This window comes from Erithacus rubecula (assembly GCF_903797595.1).
Source record: "Erithacus rubecula genome assembly, chromosome: 4".
Taxonomy (NCBI): Eukaryota; Metazoa; Chordata; class Aves; order Passeriformes; family Muscicapidae; genus Erithacus; species Erithacus rubecula.
This window is the reverse complement of record NC_136686.1, coordinates 54,728,151-54,746,747: the sequence shown is the minus strand read 5'-3', so window position 1 is coordinate 54,746,747 and position 18,597 is coordinate 54,728,151. Positions and strand designations below refer to the sequence as shown.

General features: G+C 39.6%; 1 protein-coding gene across 2 annotated transcripts in view; it reads left to right on the top strand.

Moving 5' to 3' along the window:
• Positions 1 to 18,067, top strand: part of LOC306801687 (sucrase-isomaltase, intestinal-like) — a 58,961-nt gene extending 40,894 nt beyond the window's left edge. Inside the window, exons 16-23 of one of the 2 annotated variants that reach the window (XM_079304948.1) lie at positions 263 to 411; positions 4,228 to 4,312; positions 6,816 to 6,872; positions 8,511 to 8,641; positions 9,437 to 9,525; positions 10,537 to 10,586; positions 14,896 to 15,054; positions 17,904 to 18,067. In XM_079304948.1, coding sequence (XP_079161074.1) covers positions 263 to 411; positions 4,228 to 4,312; positions 6,816 to 6,872; positions 8,511 to 8,641; positions 9,437 to 9,525; positions 10,537 to 10,586; positions 14,896 to 15,054; positions 17,904 to 17,963 — 780 coding nt within the window. In that variant the 3' untranslated portion in view covers positions 17,964 to 18,067. Of the gene's footprint in view, positions 1 to 262; positions 412 to 4,227; positions 4,317 to 6,815; positions 6,873 to 8,510; positions 8,642 to 9,436; positions 9,526 to 10,536; positions 10,587 to 14,895; positions 15,055 to 17,903 lie in introns of both variants that reach the window. The other variant, XM_079304949.1, reaches the window with a different exon arrangement.
• The last annotated feature ends 530 nt before the right edge of the window (positions 18,068 to 18,597 follow it).

The following is an 18,597-nucleotide window of genomic DNA, read 5'->3' as shown; positions in this document are numbered from 1 at the left end:
AGAAGGCTCACATACATTGTGGTGGGACCTGATCTTTTTGAACTCACTGGTATTTTTAAAGTTAAGAATTTAATACAAATGTTAGTTTGAGAATAATGGATTATATTCTTAATATATCTTGCAGTTTGAAATAAGTACTTTTTCTTACTTCGACAGTCACTTCCATAGCATCATGCTAGCCACAGCTCTCCTTACATTGCACGCAGCTTCTCTACTGAGTTTGTGCCAATGCTCAGTACAAATCTAAGTTTTTCCTGAACAGGAACAAGACCCAGCTGTGTTTGGAGATGCTTTTGCCAAGATCTCTCGTGCTACTCTTCGGATCAGATACTCCCTGCTGCCATACTTATACACCCTGTTCTACGAGTCCCACGTCTACGGAGGCACCGTGCTGCGCTCACTGATGCACGAGTGAGTTTGGAATCTCTTCTTTATCATAATTTGCTCACAAAATAGTTCATCTCTTATGTATATACTGGTTGATATCCCCAGGAGAACATTTGCAGTTTCATTTATAAATTGTATGCTCTCTCTTAAAAGTACAGTTGAACAATTAATTAAATGATGTGCACAAAGATAACTCTTAATATACACAATTAATTTACATTAATATATAGCCTGTATTTGTTGCCAGTGGCAGGAAAAAGACAAACTTAAGAAAGAAGAATTCTGAATTTTTTTCATTTTAGGCAAATATATAATTGTTTTTTATTTCAAAAATGAGAGCCACATACCTGCATTTTCTGTATTGGAATGAAATCAATGAAATCTGTATTCTGAACCAGAATGCTAAAAGGCCTCATACAGAGAGTCCAATGATCTATGACATTTGGGTTTTTTTTCCAATTTAGCACTTACATTTGCATGCTATCTATGAAATCCACATCTGTGTCCACAATTGCACAGAGAAAACAGAGATAGAGATATTTGAGTGAAGAAGCAGGTGCAAAACTGAGATTAATAAGTGCAGACTGAATAGCCCCTTTGAAAATCAGATTTTTGGAACAACTGATTTTTTATTTTTGGAAGAAGTAGGAATCCAGCTGAGGTTTAGTTTCCCTGTCCTCATCTTTTACTTAGTTTATTTTACCTGCTTTTGGTTAATTTTCTACTTCAGAATGCTTTATGTGAAGACTTGAGCAAAAGGAGTGCAAACAATGCATATGAAAGTCTGAAGCTCTGCCACAATTTCATTTCATTGGTGCAGGCTATGTCATAGACTATTTTCTCTTTAGGTTAAAAACATTCTGGTTAAAGGGTAAGGCATTTTCTGCAAATTAAACTGAGGTTATTCTAAAGTGCAGACCATTCAAGTATGAAAGGATATGCACAAAATCTGTTTTGCTTACTCAGCATAATGGTTAACTGATAAATTTTGAAAGCAGCATCCTTCCTCTGTCTACTCAGCAATGTCATTTTACAAGATAAAATTAGGGAGAATTTTATAGTTACTCATAACTTACAAATACATGCTATTTCAATATTTATTTTATGTCTATTTTTGCTTAATGTGATTTGTGTTAATACTGGAAATGCCCAAGTTAATTTTGGCATTAATATTAACTAATCTCTGCTAATACAGAATTACTTTAGAGTCATTAAAGCTGCCTTTCTGACCATTACCAGCATACCTGTACTCTATGTGGGCTATATCTACATTGGCAAATTTCCAAATTTGCTTTGATTAGAGTTGTAGAGCAGTCTCAGATGTACCAGCAGAGGCAGGATGAAACTGAGCTGAGGCTCACTACAGACACTGATGGAAGCTGGCATCCTAGTCCCATCCCTTGATAATGTTGCCTTAATTATATCCTTAAATGACTTAGAAGTGTTTCGTACTACCAGTAGTTAATTCTGGTTACTATTATTCACTGTCATTACTTAATGTATATTTCTTACTATTTCTAATTAACATTAATTAATTGTGGATCTGCCCAAGTAGAGAAACTGGCCCCAGGTGCTAACAGGAAGAGAAATGTGGGGTTGTGAGAAGGAGAACTGAAACAGAATTTTCAGTGTATGGATGATGGAAGTTTACATCAACCTTGCCTCTTGATTGTAAAAAATACAAAGGAAAACTAAAAAACTCCTGCATTAGTTTTTCAGATGAAGTTCTTACAGGTTCAGAGTCCTCACCTGAAAACAAGTGTACCCAGGCAGGAAGTCTCCAAATCATAACTATTTCTTGTGGACATTTCATTCCATTTTGAACATTTAGGGGCTCATTTCAAGTAACAAGAACAACATCCCAGTAGAATTTTTTTAAGTGTATTTGGTGCCTTGGAGGCTTTCACTCCATAAATCAGAGGTGTCAATATCTCAGTTGTCCAAAAAAGACTGTGAGGTGGTAATCCATTAGTGGAAGGGAAGGCTGTGTTTAATGGCTAACCAAAGGGGAAATATAGCATAAAACAGGCCAGCATCTAAACAGAGGAAGCAGTAGATGGAATTAAAGACCTTTCATAGATGACAGCATGCTTTAATGGCTTGTATTTTCAAAATAGGAAAGTTCATTTGTTTGCTGAGTTTGTGCTTATGGTTGCTATAATTGCAAGAGAAAATTGTGCTGAGTTAAAGAGTGAGAAGCTTGTTTCCACGTACAAATATGATTGATTCATTTTTTTTTTCATAATTTCTTGGTCAGCTTTTTGTCCTGCAACCTCCCACAACAAAATATATTTTATTACTATTACAATTTTATTACAGTGAAATTGAAAATACAGAGAACCTATTGAGATGACGGGAAAACTCATGTTTTATATTTCAAAAACTTTAGGACAAGGTAATTCATCAAAAACCATAATCTGCTTTAAACATTTATAAAGTATTATGTCAAAATGCAATAATGACCGAGTTTAAGGTGTCCAAAAGAGCTACTGTTCTGAACAGAAAAAAAAACTCTGGACAAATTGATATTTTTTCAAGCAGAGCCCAAGTCATGCTTTCAAGAACATTTTTTCTTCAGTTCTATGTACTCCCCTAAGTTTGCAATATTTTAGAAATCCAGGCTCAATAAGTATCTTTGTATTGCCAAGTTATCTTTACTGATTTGGGGAAATTTCTGTAACCTGGGCTGGGTGCAGCATGTGCCTTTGCCCCAGGCAGGCAAGGTGGCAGAGCAGAGCACTGACACTGAGCCACTCTGCTCCAGCCAGTGCTCAACAGAGACCTGGCTTCAGACAGGGGCAGCCACAAAGTCCATGCAACAGACACAGTAAAAGGATGTTTAAACAAGGAGTTTGTACATCCTTAGAGAATAATATCTAAATATGCAATGGCCAGTGTGAATTTGTCAAAAATGCATGAAAACCAGACCAGTTGTCATCTCTGACAAGGCAGCAGGGCTGTTGGAGGGGCAGAAGGGCCAAGGAGTAGCAGAAGTCAGGAGGTACAAGATACCTTGGTTTTAGGAGGATTTGACATGGATTTTTTTGTCCATGTGACATTTTTATAAGAACTAGGATCCATTAATTATTTCCTCAGGGAGACTCAGAGATGATTGAAAACCTATTTAAATTCTCAAGGATTTTATGCTGGATAAAAGGAAGGTTCCTGAGTTAGGAAGGATCTCTCTTCTTTGCCAGTTGCAATTCAATATTTTCATTAGCTGATGCATGGTGGAATAGAGATCTCTTCCCAAGAGAAGGTAGGTGATGCCAGGCAAATAGGACTGTGAGCATTCTGAAGAACATGATCAGCATCCAAAACAATTTTAGTGCATTGAATAAAATGGACTGAATTCCACAGGTTTTCCATCCGTTCTGTACAATATTTATGAGTGTTTGTCTTCAAGCAATTTCAAATGTAAATCTGTGAAAGGTGTGGGAGGCCAAATCCAAGGATTTTCACAAATGCTTTAGATCCTAAAGCATAGTGTTTTTCCTTTGTGTTCTCTCTCCTGGGCCTGGCCCCTATCCTGCTCATTGGCTCCCATAATGAAGTCTCAGCCCACTGAACAGAAGTGAGCTGTTTTCCCACTGTTGCTGTTCTGAAAAGAAATCAGCTTCATAATTTTGTGAGAGTTCTGGTCTGCTCTGGGATGGTAGGTACTACTGAAATATCTGAATCTCTATCCAGCTTTTGATATTCCCTTAATCAGGAAAAATATTTGGCTGTGTTGAAGGATATTTTGAGGAAGCAGATTTCATGTCACAGTGAGTAATATCAAAATATTTGTCAAATTCTAACAACTATGAACTAAAATTGTGTATTTTACTTTCAAAATAGATTTACCTCTGATCAGGAGACTCATGGAATAGATACTGCCTTCCTTTGGGGATCTGCCTTTATGATTGCTCCTGTTCTTGAAGAGGCAAGTACTGTAATTAAAAATGCCATCATACTGGAATAAAAGAAATGGATGGTGCTTAGGGCATTTGCTGACATTCAGAGCATGTTTGCTCATATCCATCCCTTTCTACTTTCCACTGTCAAAGTTTGCAGAATGCATTTCTGAGCAGCACAGGCACTACAGAGCTTCTCAGTACTTGAAGTGGGAGGATGAAAGTGAGGGCACAGCCTTTCCCTTTTACTCCAAGTAAGGAATGGCTGTAAAGAGGCTGGATGCTGCCCCTCACATGCTCCTGTTACTGTGCTGGCAGCAGTCTCCAAGGACACACACAGAGCAGTAATTGTTGAGCTAGGAGAAAACACACAGATATGAAAGCAAACTGGTATCCATATTACTGCTCACCCACAGGGTTCTGGAACTGCAGCGTCTCAAGGGCTGTGGTAGGAGTTTCCCAGCATCACAGGCAAAGGCAGTCATTATGGAAACAATAATGATAATGTAAGCTGCTAACAGGACAGGTTTTGAAAAGCAGCATTTTCCTCTGCTCTGCTGGGCACAGTGCTGGGGTCGTGGCTCTTGCTGCTTGGCTGGAGCAAGGGTGTGTTTCTCTCCTTGCCCACCACTGACTGCTGGCAGCAAAAGAGAGGTATGTCTGAGCAGATCTAAGTATTTGCATGTAATGTATCCTAGTGCTGTTTGCAATCAGCATGCTGCCAGAATATCTGATGTATTTCTAGGTGTTGCTGGTGGTCAAACACATAAACTGGACACTGTTACTTAGCTTGCTTTTTAACCAACCCTTTTGTCTCTGCGAATTGTATATAAATTAAATTCTAAGACCATTCTGACCCCACTGAGGCACTTAATTCATCAGTCCTTTATCTTCAGACTCCCACAGGTTTCTAGAGGCTAATGAGTAGAAAGAAGATTTCATAGGGTCTCAGATGATGAAGGATAGGGACAAAACCCCTTCCCATGAAGAGGGAGTGACAGGCCAGGAGAGGCTTGCTGCAAAGAATTGAATAAAAGGGAACATTCTAAGGATATATAAAATGTTAGGGGGTCTAGATGAGGAATTCCTGATGTTTTTTGAAGAACTGCAGCACAAAAGGAAGGCTGCATGCCTGTAGCCTGATGAGGGAAGCAGAATTTTGAAGGCAGCACATTGCTGGATCTTGCAGTGTGACATCTGGCAGCCAGGGCTGTGCCAGTTGGCAGGGTAGGGGCAGAGGTGAGCTGAGCCCCTCACTGTGGCAGTGCAGGCCAGCAGTGACTGTCAAACTGCAACTTGCCATCTGCTTGTGTAGAGAAGGTGAGTCAGGGATGACTTGACCTTCACTCCTTCAGCCCCAGGATGAGAGCAAGTGAGAAAACAAAAAAAAAAATTAGAATAGAGAACTGCCTTGCACACTGGTTTGTTATTTAGGGAGTCATGAAGGTGAAGCTCATGGAATCATAGTTGTACAACAGTGTGTGTTGGAAGGCACCTTAAAGATCATCTCAACCTCCCTGCCATGGGCACTTCCCACTAGGCCAAGTTGCCCAAAGCCCCATCCAACCTGTCCCTGAAATCATCACGACTCAGGTGATGGTTACACACTTTTCTGTAGACCAGAATATCCAGGGTGTCATAATACCACAGAGAAAAGATGGAGAGGGGACCATCTTGCCTTTATAGGGTTTTTCATGTATCTAAAATCTCTAAAATGTCAAATGATAACTTGCCTTAAGTCTTCTCTTCCACCTTTACTTTTCTTGCTCCACAAGATTCCTAGGGTAGTCCTTGGGGCTAACCTGTAATTCTGCAAAGGGGCAGATATCTACACTGAGAGCAAAAATTAATCTGTTTGTGAGAATAAGCAATTTGAGACAAAAATGGAAGTATGCTTTGATTCCAACTGTTCCTGGAGTTATTAATGCAAAGTGCCTTTAGCATCATTTCATCCCTGCAGTGATCTGACACAACACATGCTACAAAATTAAGTGCAGTAATTGTGCAATTAGCAAAGCATTTATTATTTATTATTACTTATCTGCAACTTTAAATTGTTTACAAGAAGAGAAGGATCTGTATCCTCTGTGTGCTAGGCATTCTCTGCCTGTTTCTGGGACAGGAATGGTGCAAGGGACACTGAGAGTGGTGTCCTCCCACTTCAGATGTGAAGCCCTGTCTTGCAAAGTCTGCCATAGCTCTTGCTGGGGCTGCTCAGATGTTGGAGGAGTGTACCTAGTGCCAGTTACATTTACAAGACATAGAGCTATGTACTAGAATAAAATAATAATGTAACATTGACTCATCCCAGACTTTGGCAATAAAAGCCCCCAAATAGGACAGGCTTGTCTGTTTAGTATCCAGCACTAGTCCACTGCTATGACAATAACTCAGCCATAATATCCAAAATTTGATGTTATTAGCATATTCAGCATACATCTCTCCATGCACAAATATAATAAAGCTAATGTAATAGCAGAAATGCAAAAAGAAAAAAGACTTTAATCTCTTTAATCTTTATAACAATTACAGGGAGCAAGATCTGTGACTGTATACTTCCCTGATGCACAGTGGTTCGACTACTATACCGTATGTATTTTTAAGATTCATTTTCTTACTTTTCAAAAAAATAATTTTAAATGGTACAATTCCAGCAAAATAACTTTTAGCAATCTTCTGCAGTATTTTTACCTCAGCATCTGTATTTAAGAAAACTAGAGGAAAAGTCTACATCAGCCTAGGTGATGGGAGAGTAAATGACATAGCTTTCAGTAGCATTTTTATTTTCTATTTTTGCCATTTAAAGCTCTGAGACACAGCAAACAGAATTTTCAAGAGCAGACTAGACGTGCATGAAGATGCCAGGATTTCTTTCTTTGCCCCCTACTTTCAATTCTTGTTCTGATACACTTCTATGCACAGAGGCAAAAACCCAAGCCACAATCCTGAGAACATGCCACAAACCCTCCTGTGTGTGTGCTTTTGCACTCACATCACTTTTGACAGGAGGCATATTGGGAGTGCATGGTGAAGATGCTTCCAAGGGCTGCAGAGCAATCTGCTCTGTGGGACATGCCAGCACCTTCTCTTCAGGGCCTGAGTTTTGACCTTTCCAACACCATCCCCAGGACTGCATTTCCAAAAAGTGCTCTGCTGCAATCTGCAGGCCAAACCCAGTGTTGGCTTCAATGGGAGCAGTTAAGCTGATGCTAAAAGCTTTCAGAAATGTGAGCCCAGGAACATCAGGCTGTTGTTAACTCTCCTGAGTGTCCCTGGCAGAGGAACAGAACTGCTCTCAGAGGAAATGCAGACTTATATTTAAATAAGTTTGGTCCTTTTCAGCATTTGGCTGGTGTCCTCGGATGGATGTTCACCCAACCCTTTCTTTTTTCTCTTTTCATAAGACTGTGATGTTTAATTTAACTGATTTAATTCCATTCTCCTTGTGGTTCCCTCTGAGCCCCCTTGCTGGGCTGGGCATGGGGAGAGTGGCCTGTGTCTCTTGCCCTGCTTATTGCACCTGGTATTGTTCACCTCCCAATATTTGGCATTACTTGTCATGCACATGGTGCTTATCCAAACCAAAGTTGGGTACTTGCCATAAATCATAATTATAATTTACAGAGGGCAAGAGCAAAGCCTTCCTGTTATTTACTCTGTACATGTCGTTCCTACAGCTGGTTTTGAGGCATTAAATCAGAAAAGGATGGGAGAACTTGATGCTGGTTGTCTACACATACACAAATTTCACTCTCTGAATGCTGTAATTACTTTCTGAAAGGGGAAGAATTGTTCTTAGAAGAGAAGAAAATCTATAGTTTACATTCCCAAATGACTATGAATCACTTACCTTAAACTGAATTGTGACAGGCTCCATATGTATAAAAAGAGGAAGAAAAAGTTTCTTTTCCTTTTTGCTCAGTGTCTTGATGAGTGGTTTTTTTTTCACAGCGTAGGGAATGATACCATTTTTAAAGACCAATTGCTGTCTTTCAGTCATGATATTTCTATCCCAGGCATATGCATAACTGCAGGGGCTAGATCCTCTTTCATGTTAAAAGGAAACTAGAATAATACTCCTGAAATCTGTATTTTAGTTTGTTTTTTTCACTGATGTAAATTATGATGATCATGAAATTAAAATTTACCCCTTGCTCCCTTTTTCAGTGGTCTATATGTATAGTGCCTGGATTGGCATTTTTTTAACTACATTAACTTTTGTGGTAGGGTCTTAAAGTGCCAAGTGCCTGGAGGAAGAACTATGCTACTGTGTCTGCCCCACTGAACAAGATTCCTCTGTACATCCGTGGAGGGTACATTCTGCCACAACAGGAACCAGCCACAACCACCACTGAGAGGTAATGTCACCTGTGTTTGTCACCAAGCAGCCATGGTGTGGGTGAGACCCACAGAGAGACAAAAAAGCAATCAAAAGAAAGTACAGAAGAGAGACTATCTGCAGCTCCCAGCTGCAATCCCAAGTGACAAGTACAATACTTTTATACCACTATTCACTCCATTTCATTAGGAGAAACCACCTCAGAGATGAGCCACATCACTGTTAGCACAGCTGACTCCTACTCCTGGCTCTGTGGTTATGCTCAGAAAATCTTTTGCACCTCTTACTGCCACACTGACCTGCTGTCAGTCATTCAAATTGAATGTATGCAAGAGGAAATGCAAAATTCTTCTTGGGTGAATTTACCAAATGCCATAAACAAGATAGAAAAGCTCAAATCTTTCTTCAGGAAAAATATTTCTCTATGCCAATGGATAATATACTGGTCTCAAGTCTGAACCATGTTCAGAAGCTAATTTGAGTAGGAAAGAGAGGACACAGCACTGTGCAGTAGCCATAGTAAGGTAGTACAGGTTATCAGGTGAGTCCCAGACCATCCAGTTATCCACTAAGGCCACAAGACAAGGGGGATCTTGTCCACATGAGCACTCAAAATGTGGGAAGTCTAGACTTCAGTGGGACAAGGCAAGGCAAAGATTTTGCCATCACTTCAAGAGTCCTTTTGGTGAACGCTGCTGTCATTCTTCTGTCATGGCCTTTTTTATAATGGGAGTTGTGTTCCACAGTTTTAGTTAAGTTACTTGGAAGGGACAGTGAGGTTTGTGCTGACATTTCTCAACGTGTTTGTCCACAGCCGCCTGAACCCATTTGGACTCCTTATTGCCCTGGATGAACAAGGACAAGCTTCTGGGTCTCTCTTCTGGGATGATGGTGATTCCATTGGTAAGCCTGGTCCCCTGCTGTGAAGCAGTACCTGCATACAGGGCTCTCCTCAGGACACATTTTCAGCAGCATAATGGCACTGGCTCCTGCTAGAAAGCTGACCCCAGATTGAATGGTAGAAAGGTCAGTGGAAAGTTGAATGTGAGCCAGCAGTGCCCTGGCAGCCAGGAGGGCCACCTGTGTCCTGGGGCATCAGGCACAGCATCACCAGCCAGGCAAGGGAGGGGATTGTCCCCTCTGCTCTGAGCTGGGGCAGCCTCACCTTGAGTGCTGGGGGGCAGTTTTGAGCACACAATATAAAAAAGGCAATAAAAAAAAAAATAAACTATTAGAGAGTGTCCAAAGAAGGGCAACAGAGATGGTGAAGGACTTTGAGAAGCTGTGTGAGGAGTGGCTGAGGCCGCTTGGTCTGTTCAGCCTGGAGGAGACAGGAGAGACCTCACTGTTAGAGCTTCCTCATGGGGGGAAGAGGAGGGGCAGGCACTGATCTCTGCTCTGTGGTGATAGTGACAGGACCTGAGGGACTGGCCTGAAGTTGTGTCAGGGGAGGTTTAAGTTGGATATTAGAAAAAGGTTCTTCAAAGAGGGTGGAAGAGGCTCCCCAGGGAAGCAGCCACAGAACCAACCTAACAGAGTTCTAGAAGCATTTGGGCAATGCTTTCAGGCAAATGGTGTGAATCTTGGGGATGGTGCTGTGCAGGGCCAGGAGTTGGACTTGATGATCCTTGAGGGTCCTTTCTAAGTCATCTTATTCTGTGATTCTGTGAAGGTGAAAAACTGCTGTTGAAGTCAGTGTTTTGTTACGAGAAACGTAACACTGGGAGCAGCTGATCTGCTAGAGAGGGCAATCTCTCACATTGTGCTCTCCTGAGATCAACCTAGGACTAGAGAAAGAGATAAAATAGCCCACAAGTCATCTTAGCCTGCCCTTAGCCACTTGCTACAATAATGTGAACTGCTTATGGATTTTGCTGCCTGTTTTGATACTAATCCTCCTTTGTGTTTTGACAGATACTATTGAAAAAGATAACTACTTCTTGGCTAAATACACATTCAGCAAAGTAAGTGGCAACCTACAAGATACCTACTTACATATAGGTAGCTGTATTTTAATGTAGCCTCTGTAAGGTCCTGATGTCTAACTTTTCTCTGGAAAGCTTTTTTTCTTCTAGCTCAGTCTATAAACCAGGTAAGACACCTAATGCTTTCAATTACATGTACCTACAAAATAGTCCAACCATGATCCTACAGTTTTGTGTTTGTAGCCCCACACGTCATTAATATCCCTGCTGCAATACAAATCTGAAAAAAAACCCACTTTTTAAACTTTTTTTTTTTCCTTAGTTGCAGTTTTAGGGGACAAGGGACCTTTTTCTTGTGTTCCTCCTAGTGAGCACTTTCAGTCTGACAGGTGGCAGAAAGTTAGATTCCTCTCTTCAGGATATTCCAGCAACATTTTAACTTCAGTCAGTTGATGTTTTTGTTTTGTGGTGCAGAGAATTATGTAGTGTCAATGCTTTAGCTCACATTTCCTTGTCTGGCAGTACAGACACTGCTGCCATGGTGGGTGTCCTGTGGAGAGATCCAGCAAGCTTCTGGCCCCTGCTGTGCTGATCAGATGCTCTGTGCATCACAGGAACAGATTGGCTCAGGGTCAGTGCACTGATCCTTTCACACAGCACTCAGCTCTGTGCAAACGTGTTCTGAGACAAACCTATAGAAAAGCTCAACAGTTAAGGCTTCAATCGAGTAAAATACTATAAAATATATCTACCATAAGCTCATTAAATATATGAAAGTAAGTTGTGAGAGTTATTGTAGCAAAACCTTACCCTACTTCAATAACCTATCTCTACAGATCTTAGAATAGAATATTAGAATATTGCATATAAACTATGGCATGGTTTGGTCCCCAGCCTTCTGAACATGAGCCAGCATGTGCCCAAATGGCCAAGAAGGCCAAGGGCATCCTGGCTTGTATCAGAAATATACAGGACTGGGGCAATGACTGCACCTCTGTGCTTGTCACTGGTGAGGCCACTCTTCAGATCCTGTGTTCAGAGAAGGGCAGTGAAGCTGGTGGAGGGTCTGGAGCACAAATCATATGAGGAGCAGCTGAGGGAGCTGGGGTTGTTTGGCCTGGAGCAAAAAAGGCTCACGGGAGACCTTATTGCTCTCCACAACTGCATGAAAGGAGGGTGAGCCAGGTGGGGTCAGTCTCTTCTTCCAAGTAACAAGTGATAGGACCAGAGGCCTCAGGTTGCACCAGGGGAGGATTAGATTTGATATTAGGAAAAATTTCTTCACTGAAAGGGTTGTCAAACCCTGGAACAGCCTGCTCAGAGAAGTGGTGAAATCATCACCCCTGGAGGTATTTAAAAGACATGTAGCTATGGCTCTTAGGGTCATGGTTTAGTGGTGGACTTGGCAGTGCTGGGTTAATAGTTGAACTTAATAACCTTAAAAGTATTTTCCAACATAAATTATTGCATGATTTTCATGCCATGTATTCCTAAAAGCATCAAAGTAATCTGCAGAAAATAGTCAAAACAATAAAATCATGTTAATCCCTATTGGGATATTGCTCTCAGAAGATCTGTCTTCCAGGAGCAAGAGCAAGAGAATCCAAGGTAAGCCAACGGGTTTTGTTATGTAGCCTGGTATATTCATGAGGTATTTTCCTGGAACTAATACCACGTGGTATTAGTTTAATACCATTAACCTTAAATTTAATTTTAACTTATTTTGTTCTCTATTTACCAAGAAAAAAAAAATCCTTCTTCTTCAGAGAGAAAAGGGTATTTCAACAGCAAAAAGGAAGAAACATCACTTTGGTTTTCTATAGTCTGTGTATAGTAATTTATTGCAGGTAGGCTACAGAAAAACAATATCCAGTTTTATATTAAATTTTGAACTGTGCAAATTAGATTGTTGCTTCTCTGGCACTTCCATTTCTCATTGCTCAAATTTGACTTCTGCCTGTAAATCCATGACTTAATTCCCTATCTGTGTTCCAATGATCTTTAATGTTGAGTTTTTATTATGTGTTTATAAAGAAAACAGTCCATCTCAAATAGCAAATTTAAGGTATGAGAAATGTATGAATGTCTTAGTATTTGTTGCACATTTCTATATTCTTTAAAAATGTGAAAGAATAATTTAATCATACCTAGTTTAGGAGAACACACAAGTTTTGTTCCCTGAGAGATTTGCTGGTAAGGTCGGCCATCACAGTATTTATTCTCAACCCAGCATGGGGTGTTACAAAAGCAACAGGTACAGGATTAGACCTTTTAATTTATATTTTCATTTAAACAACTCAGAAGTGTAAAGAAGAATCCAAGACTAGGTCAGGCACTTAAGTCTCAGAGAATGATTCAAGCTCCTGCTCTGTGGTGCTGTCTCACTGCAGTGGGAATTTTAATTCCTTTGAATGTCCCTTCCAACGTGCAGAGTAACTAAGTGACCTAAGTCAAAGTGCTCCCTTCATGAAGCCCATGAGGCTAGAAAAATACTTGATCCACATGTATAAGATCCACTGTGCTTCAGGGATGAGCAGGGAAGTCCTGATCCCCAGGGGTGGTAGACAAGGCAGGTGTGCCAGCCTGTACCAGGTCCACCCACACTTTACTAAAGGAATGGCAATGGTAGGGTTGTCCAATAAAATAGGAGCTTCTGAAAGGGTACATTAGGCTCTAAGTGACTGGATAGCTTGAAAAGAAGTTTCTCCTAAAACTGGTCCAATATTCAGGGTGAAAATGTAGGAAGAAAAAAGGTGAAGTTGACAGGATCAGAACTACGTGGTAAGAATGACCCTTTTTGTTTAAAGTACAGAAACCCTGATTCCTGACATCAGATCAAAGGCTTCATATTGCTTTGCATTTATGGGGTTTGAGTGATACCTATAACTCCCTCAAACAAGAAGTCAGGACCTTCCTGTGCAATAGCTTTAACCATGAGATGCCTGAGGAGGAGAAGGTCACATCCACCTGGACCATCCTGTTGCCCTGTGCAGGGCAGGGAGTTGGGCTCCATGATCCTGATGAGCTCTTTCCAAGCCAGCATATTCTGTGATCCTGTTTCCCCAGGACCTCCAGTTCTAGACCTTGGTCAGGGAAAATGGTGTCTGCAGAAGAGCCCTGTCTTGGGCCTTTGAGCTTGAGAGCTGAGTTCAATATTACATTGTGCTTCCTGGGTCTCTGTGGCCTCCTGAGCTGGCTGTCCTGCTTAGGCACACCTGAGACAGCAGAAAAGTACCATAGGGAGGTGCTCTCCCTAAACTGAGCCTCCCTCTCTGCTGGAGCTCTGCCAGAGGGGATAAGTCACCACATGCAATAGGTACCTAAAAAATTCTCCTGAGGCTTTTGCAGGCCTCTCCCCATTTGTTAAATAATAGCCAACATTCCTTATTTAGGCAGTTTAAATCAGTGTGCTGGGGCTTAGCACTTATTTTTAGTGTGGATGCCTGAAATAAGCAGTCTAAGCACAGCCCAAAGTTACACATACTGTGATCTAGCTCCTGCTCCCCTCCTACAATGCACTACTGAAATAACATAAGCTAATTTATGCAAAAGGTTCCATCATGGGTTTCTCCTTGGCATATTTTTAAAAAGTCATGATTGCAGAGCAGTCCATCATTTCCTGAGCAGTGTAATTCATCTTTATTTCCTCAACAACTTTGATCACATAACAAATGTGATGATTCCTCTTCATTGCATGTATGGGAAATTACTGCCACTGGTGATCTAAATGAATTAGTTTAATGACTTTGTATGTCCTCTTGGTACACCCCTAAATATTGGATGTATAGTAAATAAAAAGTACAACAAACAAAGCTCTGTGGACATAAAATATTCCTTTAGTCTCCTTAAAGCTGGGACATATATAACAGGGATTTCTAGCAGGAGATGTGGTACATAAAATAGGGGCAAAACATCTAGCAGATCATGTTTGTGGAAGATACTAGTGTTTTAAAGCAGTTAGTTTTGGATGTTAATTAAATCTGTCTTGAGGTCACTAATTGAATCTCTGTATCTGGATTTTGGTTTTGCATATGCCACTGTACTCTGTAATGGGTACAAGAACAAAATTTACATTGATTAGAAGTAGAAAAACATCTTCTTGGGCATTTTTTCTATTCGTAATCCAATGAATGCTCTAAATACGATTTACATTCTTAGTTTATAATCATACGTGAAACCTTTCTTATGTACAAATTAATATGACTGTTGTTTTTTCCTTTATAACTTCAGTGTCTACAATGAAAGACATTCTGTATGTTCATTGACAAGGACGAAATCTTGTAACTGGAGCAAGTCACCTCTTAAAGAGCTGTTATGGTCCTAAAGTTTTCTCTGTGGCTTTTTTCAGGGAAGCCTGAAGACAGAAATAGTTAAAAATGGCTATCGTGGAGCTGACAGTCTGGAGTACAACAAAATTACCATTCTTGGCCTGAAACTGAGACCTCAAGCTGTGTCTCTGAATGGAAGATCCATCCGTGGAGATGCTGTGTCTTATGAGATTAATGGGGTAAGACTTGAATTGAGACTAAGAAAAAACATAGGGAAGGAGGGTGAAGAACAGTGAGGAGAGATGAAGTCACTGAAGGACAGGAGCTCTTTCTCATCCACACCCCTTTGCATTTTCAAGTATAACCAAACACCAATTCTTGATACAACAGTTTGAAATTTAGGGAAGGAAAAATCAAAAAAGCAAAAGCAAGTGCTCTTTTAGAAAACTTTAATTCTTGCTATTGCATATGCACTCTCTTTTACTTAATGTCTGCCACTTACAACAAATTTTTAAGCTACTGAAATACTGAAAGAAGACACAGGTCCCTGAGCTGAGAATGCAGTTAGCAGTTTTATGGGCATTCGTATCATTCTGATAAAATGACAAAACTTGTCCAAGCTTTTGATCTGCTGCTGAAGTGTTATGGATTTTTTCTCACAATTACTTGGTGTGCAAAAATTGGCTCTAAGGAGCATCTCCCTATCATCCAAAGAGGTCTAATTTCATCATCTTGAAGTGCTAGCCTCAGTGTTCCAGAGCAAAATGCATGACTTGCTTGTGCAGTGCTCCTCTGGAACCAACATGGGGACATTGCAGAGGGGATGGACTAAACACCCCTAATAAGTGGCAACAGCCTCTGTGGTTCCAGTTTTCTTTTGCACAGCAGTATAGACAAAAGGAGCAAAACTTTTTTCTTCCTTTCCTCTGGCCACTTTCCCATATCTGTCACCAGCCACCAAGCTGAAGTGGCCATTCACACTGTGTATGAGATGTGTACTCACATATCAGCACTGGTCTGCATCTAGGGAACTCCTGGTGTTGACACTGCAAAATGCCACTAAACCATCATGCAGTGAAAGATAATCAAGGCAGCAAGTAGTGGATGTCACATCTTATGTTACCCTACCCACTTGGCTTAGTGATTTAGTTTCATTTGTAACCAAAGAGTGATCCCCATTATAAATACCTGGTGCTGCCATTTATTTTATTGAAGGAATCTGCAAAAGAAGAAAATTGCTGTAAATAAATTTCTGCCTTGGAGAATTGTAAAAATCTCACTTTCAGAGACAATGTCATAAATAAATGTAATCAGTATTGCCTTAAGGGATGAAATTGTTTAAAAGCCTCTAAGCAATCTGAAAGCAACATAAATGTGGTAGGTTAAAGAAAACATTCCATTGAGATGTGCTTGAAGGTACCAATCACAGAAATCCAGAAGATAACTGCAGACTAACAGCCTCACATACAAAGATGATTTAAAAATACTAATAAGCTTGTCTCAAAAATATAATTTTAAATTTGATGTAAGAGCAAAATATTATCTTGGTGATGTAAGATCTGCTTCAAATGCTGGAGCAAAAAACCCACCAAGCTGATGTTGTAGGGATCCAAAACTGCAAAAAAGTTAAATTTTCCACACCAGCTAAATATATGCCTCTCACAATTCTAAGAGACTCAGTCAAACCTCTCCCCCCATCCCTGAACAGATGTTACAATGTCACTACCTATATTCCTTCCATGTTTGACCCTCTAGTAAAAAATCTAAAAAGTTTTAAAAAATTTAAAAGAGCACTAACAGCAGCTTGCGTTTAGATCTTGAAAACTTATTCATGTAATTAAAAAAAAATTAAAATGGAAAGGGCAAATCTGCCACTTTCTTACAGTCTTAGTGAGATTACATTTTGTATAATAGTTTTACAAGCAGAGACCCCACTGTTTAAAGAGCTACAGTAGACAGTAACTTCTACCATATTGGTTTTGCTTTACAGAAAGCAAATTCACCTAATAGCAGTGCTTAAGTGCTTATTGAGCCATATTTATTTGTATATAAATAGAAACAGGTTGCTTAGTAATAAGCCACTTCTTTCTGATTCATGCAGCGCTACCCTGATCTGACATTTGCAATATCATAGAATCTTCCTATTATTAGGAATCTGTTATCTTCTTTTTTCCCTCTGGATTCTCATGCCTTAAGGAACTGCACAGTGACTGCAGCAGGGATGCTGGAAGGGTGCATCTCTTGGCCAGGCTTGTGCTGACAGTGGGCATAGGGAAGGTTCTTTTTATCACACTTGCATCCTCTGGGAAGTGCAGAGGTTCCCAAAATCCATAGCTCCCAATGTCCATGCAGTATTGCAGTCTGGAGTAGCCTCTCTGGCTGCCTGACAATTTTCAGGTTAGTGTTTGGATGGTTTTGCAGTACTTTTGTCTGGATTTTTCCCTGTATTTGAAGAAAAGGCAAATCATTCAAGAAGTGGAATTCCAACTCACTAAGTAGTGGCAGAGAACTGTTTCTGATGAAAGATGAAAATATTAGATATTTTGAAGAAGTCATCTAAGTAAGCACAGACTGTTATAGTAATGTTAACATGAATTTGTGGACTGGCAAAATGAATGGATAGTGTGCATTTTAAGAGATTATTAATTCTGAAACCTAAAGTTAAACTGGTGAAGTGCTGAAAATGGAAATTACGTGAGTGGCACAAAATGCATTAAATTTAACATTGAACAGGGAGAGAGCAGGTCAGATATTGTATTTATAATTTAATATTTAATTCATGTAGTTAATTAATTTTAAACCATTCCTGAATTTCTAAAAGGTATATTGAATTGGATTCAGCAGTAGAAAGATGCCTATTGCCATGAACTTAGTCTCATCCTACCAAATATGTTAAAGAAGTCATGAATGTCTAAACTCAAGTTGTAATTCTTAATCTCTGTTTTGAACTGGTTTTTTGTTTTGTTTTGGTTTTTGGGTTTTTTCTTTAGTTTTGTTGGGGTTTTGTTTTTTGGGGTTTTTTGTTGGTTTTTTTTTTTTTTTTTACATTAAAATAATTAATTATTTTGTGTCTCTTTTTTTTTCACAGAAACTGGTGTTGCGGATTTCTGCTCCACTTACCCAGGAACTCAACATTCAGTTCTACTAGAATGGTCAGAACACACTGACTTAATTTAGCACCCTTGATTCTCAGATATTGATCTCACTTTAATTTTAATGTAAAAAATAAGTCATTAAAACATTTCAAATGAACCTGATGACTCATCTTTTTTTATGTGGTATTTGTAACTCAGTATTCCTCAATTAAATTTTTCAGTAGTAGTTAATGAATATGAACATGAACTGAAGTGTGTTCAAAATAGCATAAAAGAAATCATCCTGAAAATTCTGTCTCACGACAGATGGAGATAATATTTGGAAATGTTCTCAATGGAACCATATTCTACAAAGCATACACTATTTGGGTGTATTTCAAAGTTACAGTAGGGGAAAAAGCCAAATTAATTTTTAAAACCCCAATTAATCTCCATAGCTCAATACATAACCTGCTATGAATATAATATGCAATACATATAATATATAATCTAATAAATATTAATATATTATTATATAAAGTATTATATAATCATATCCTAAAAAATCAGCCCATTGTCCCAGACTACAAGATCTACAACTGTAGTGATTATTCACTTTTGTCTCAATCCTGAAATGTGATTGCAGCCTGGGCATGTCTTTCCCAAAGTGAGCTGGGTCTTGTGGAGGAACCTTAAGACTTTGGTCTC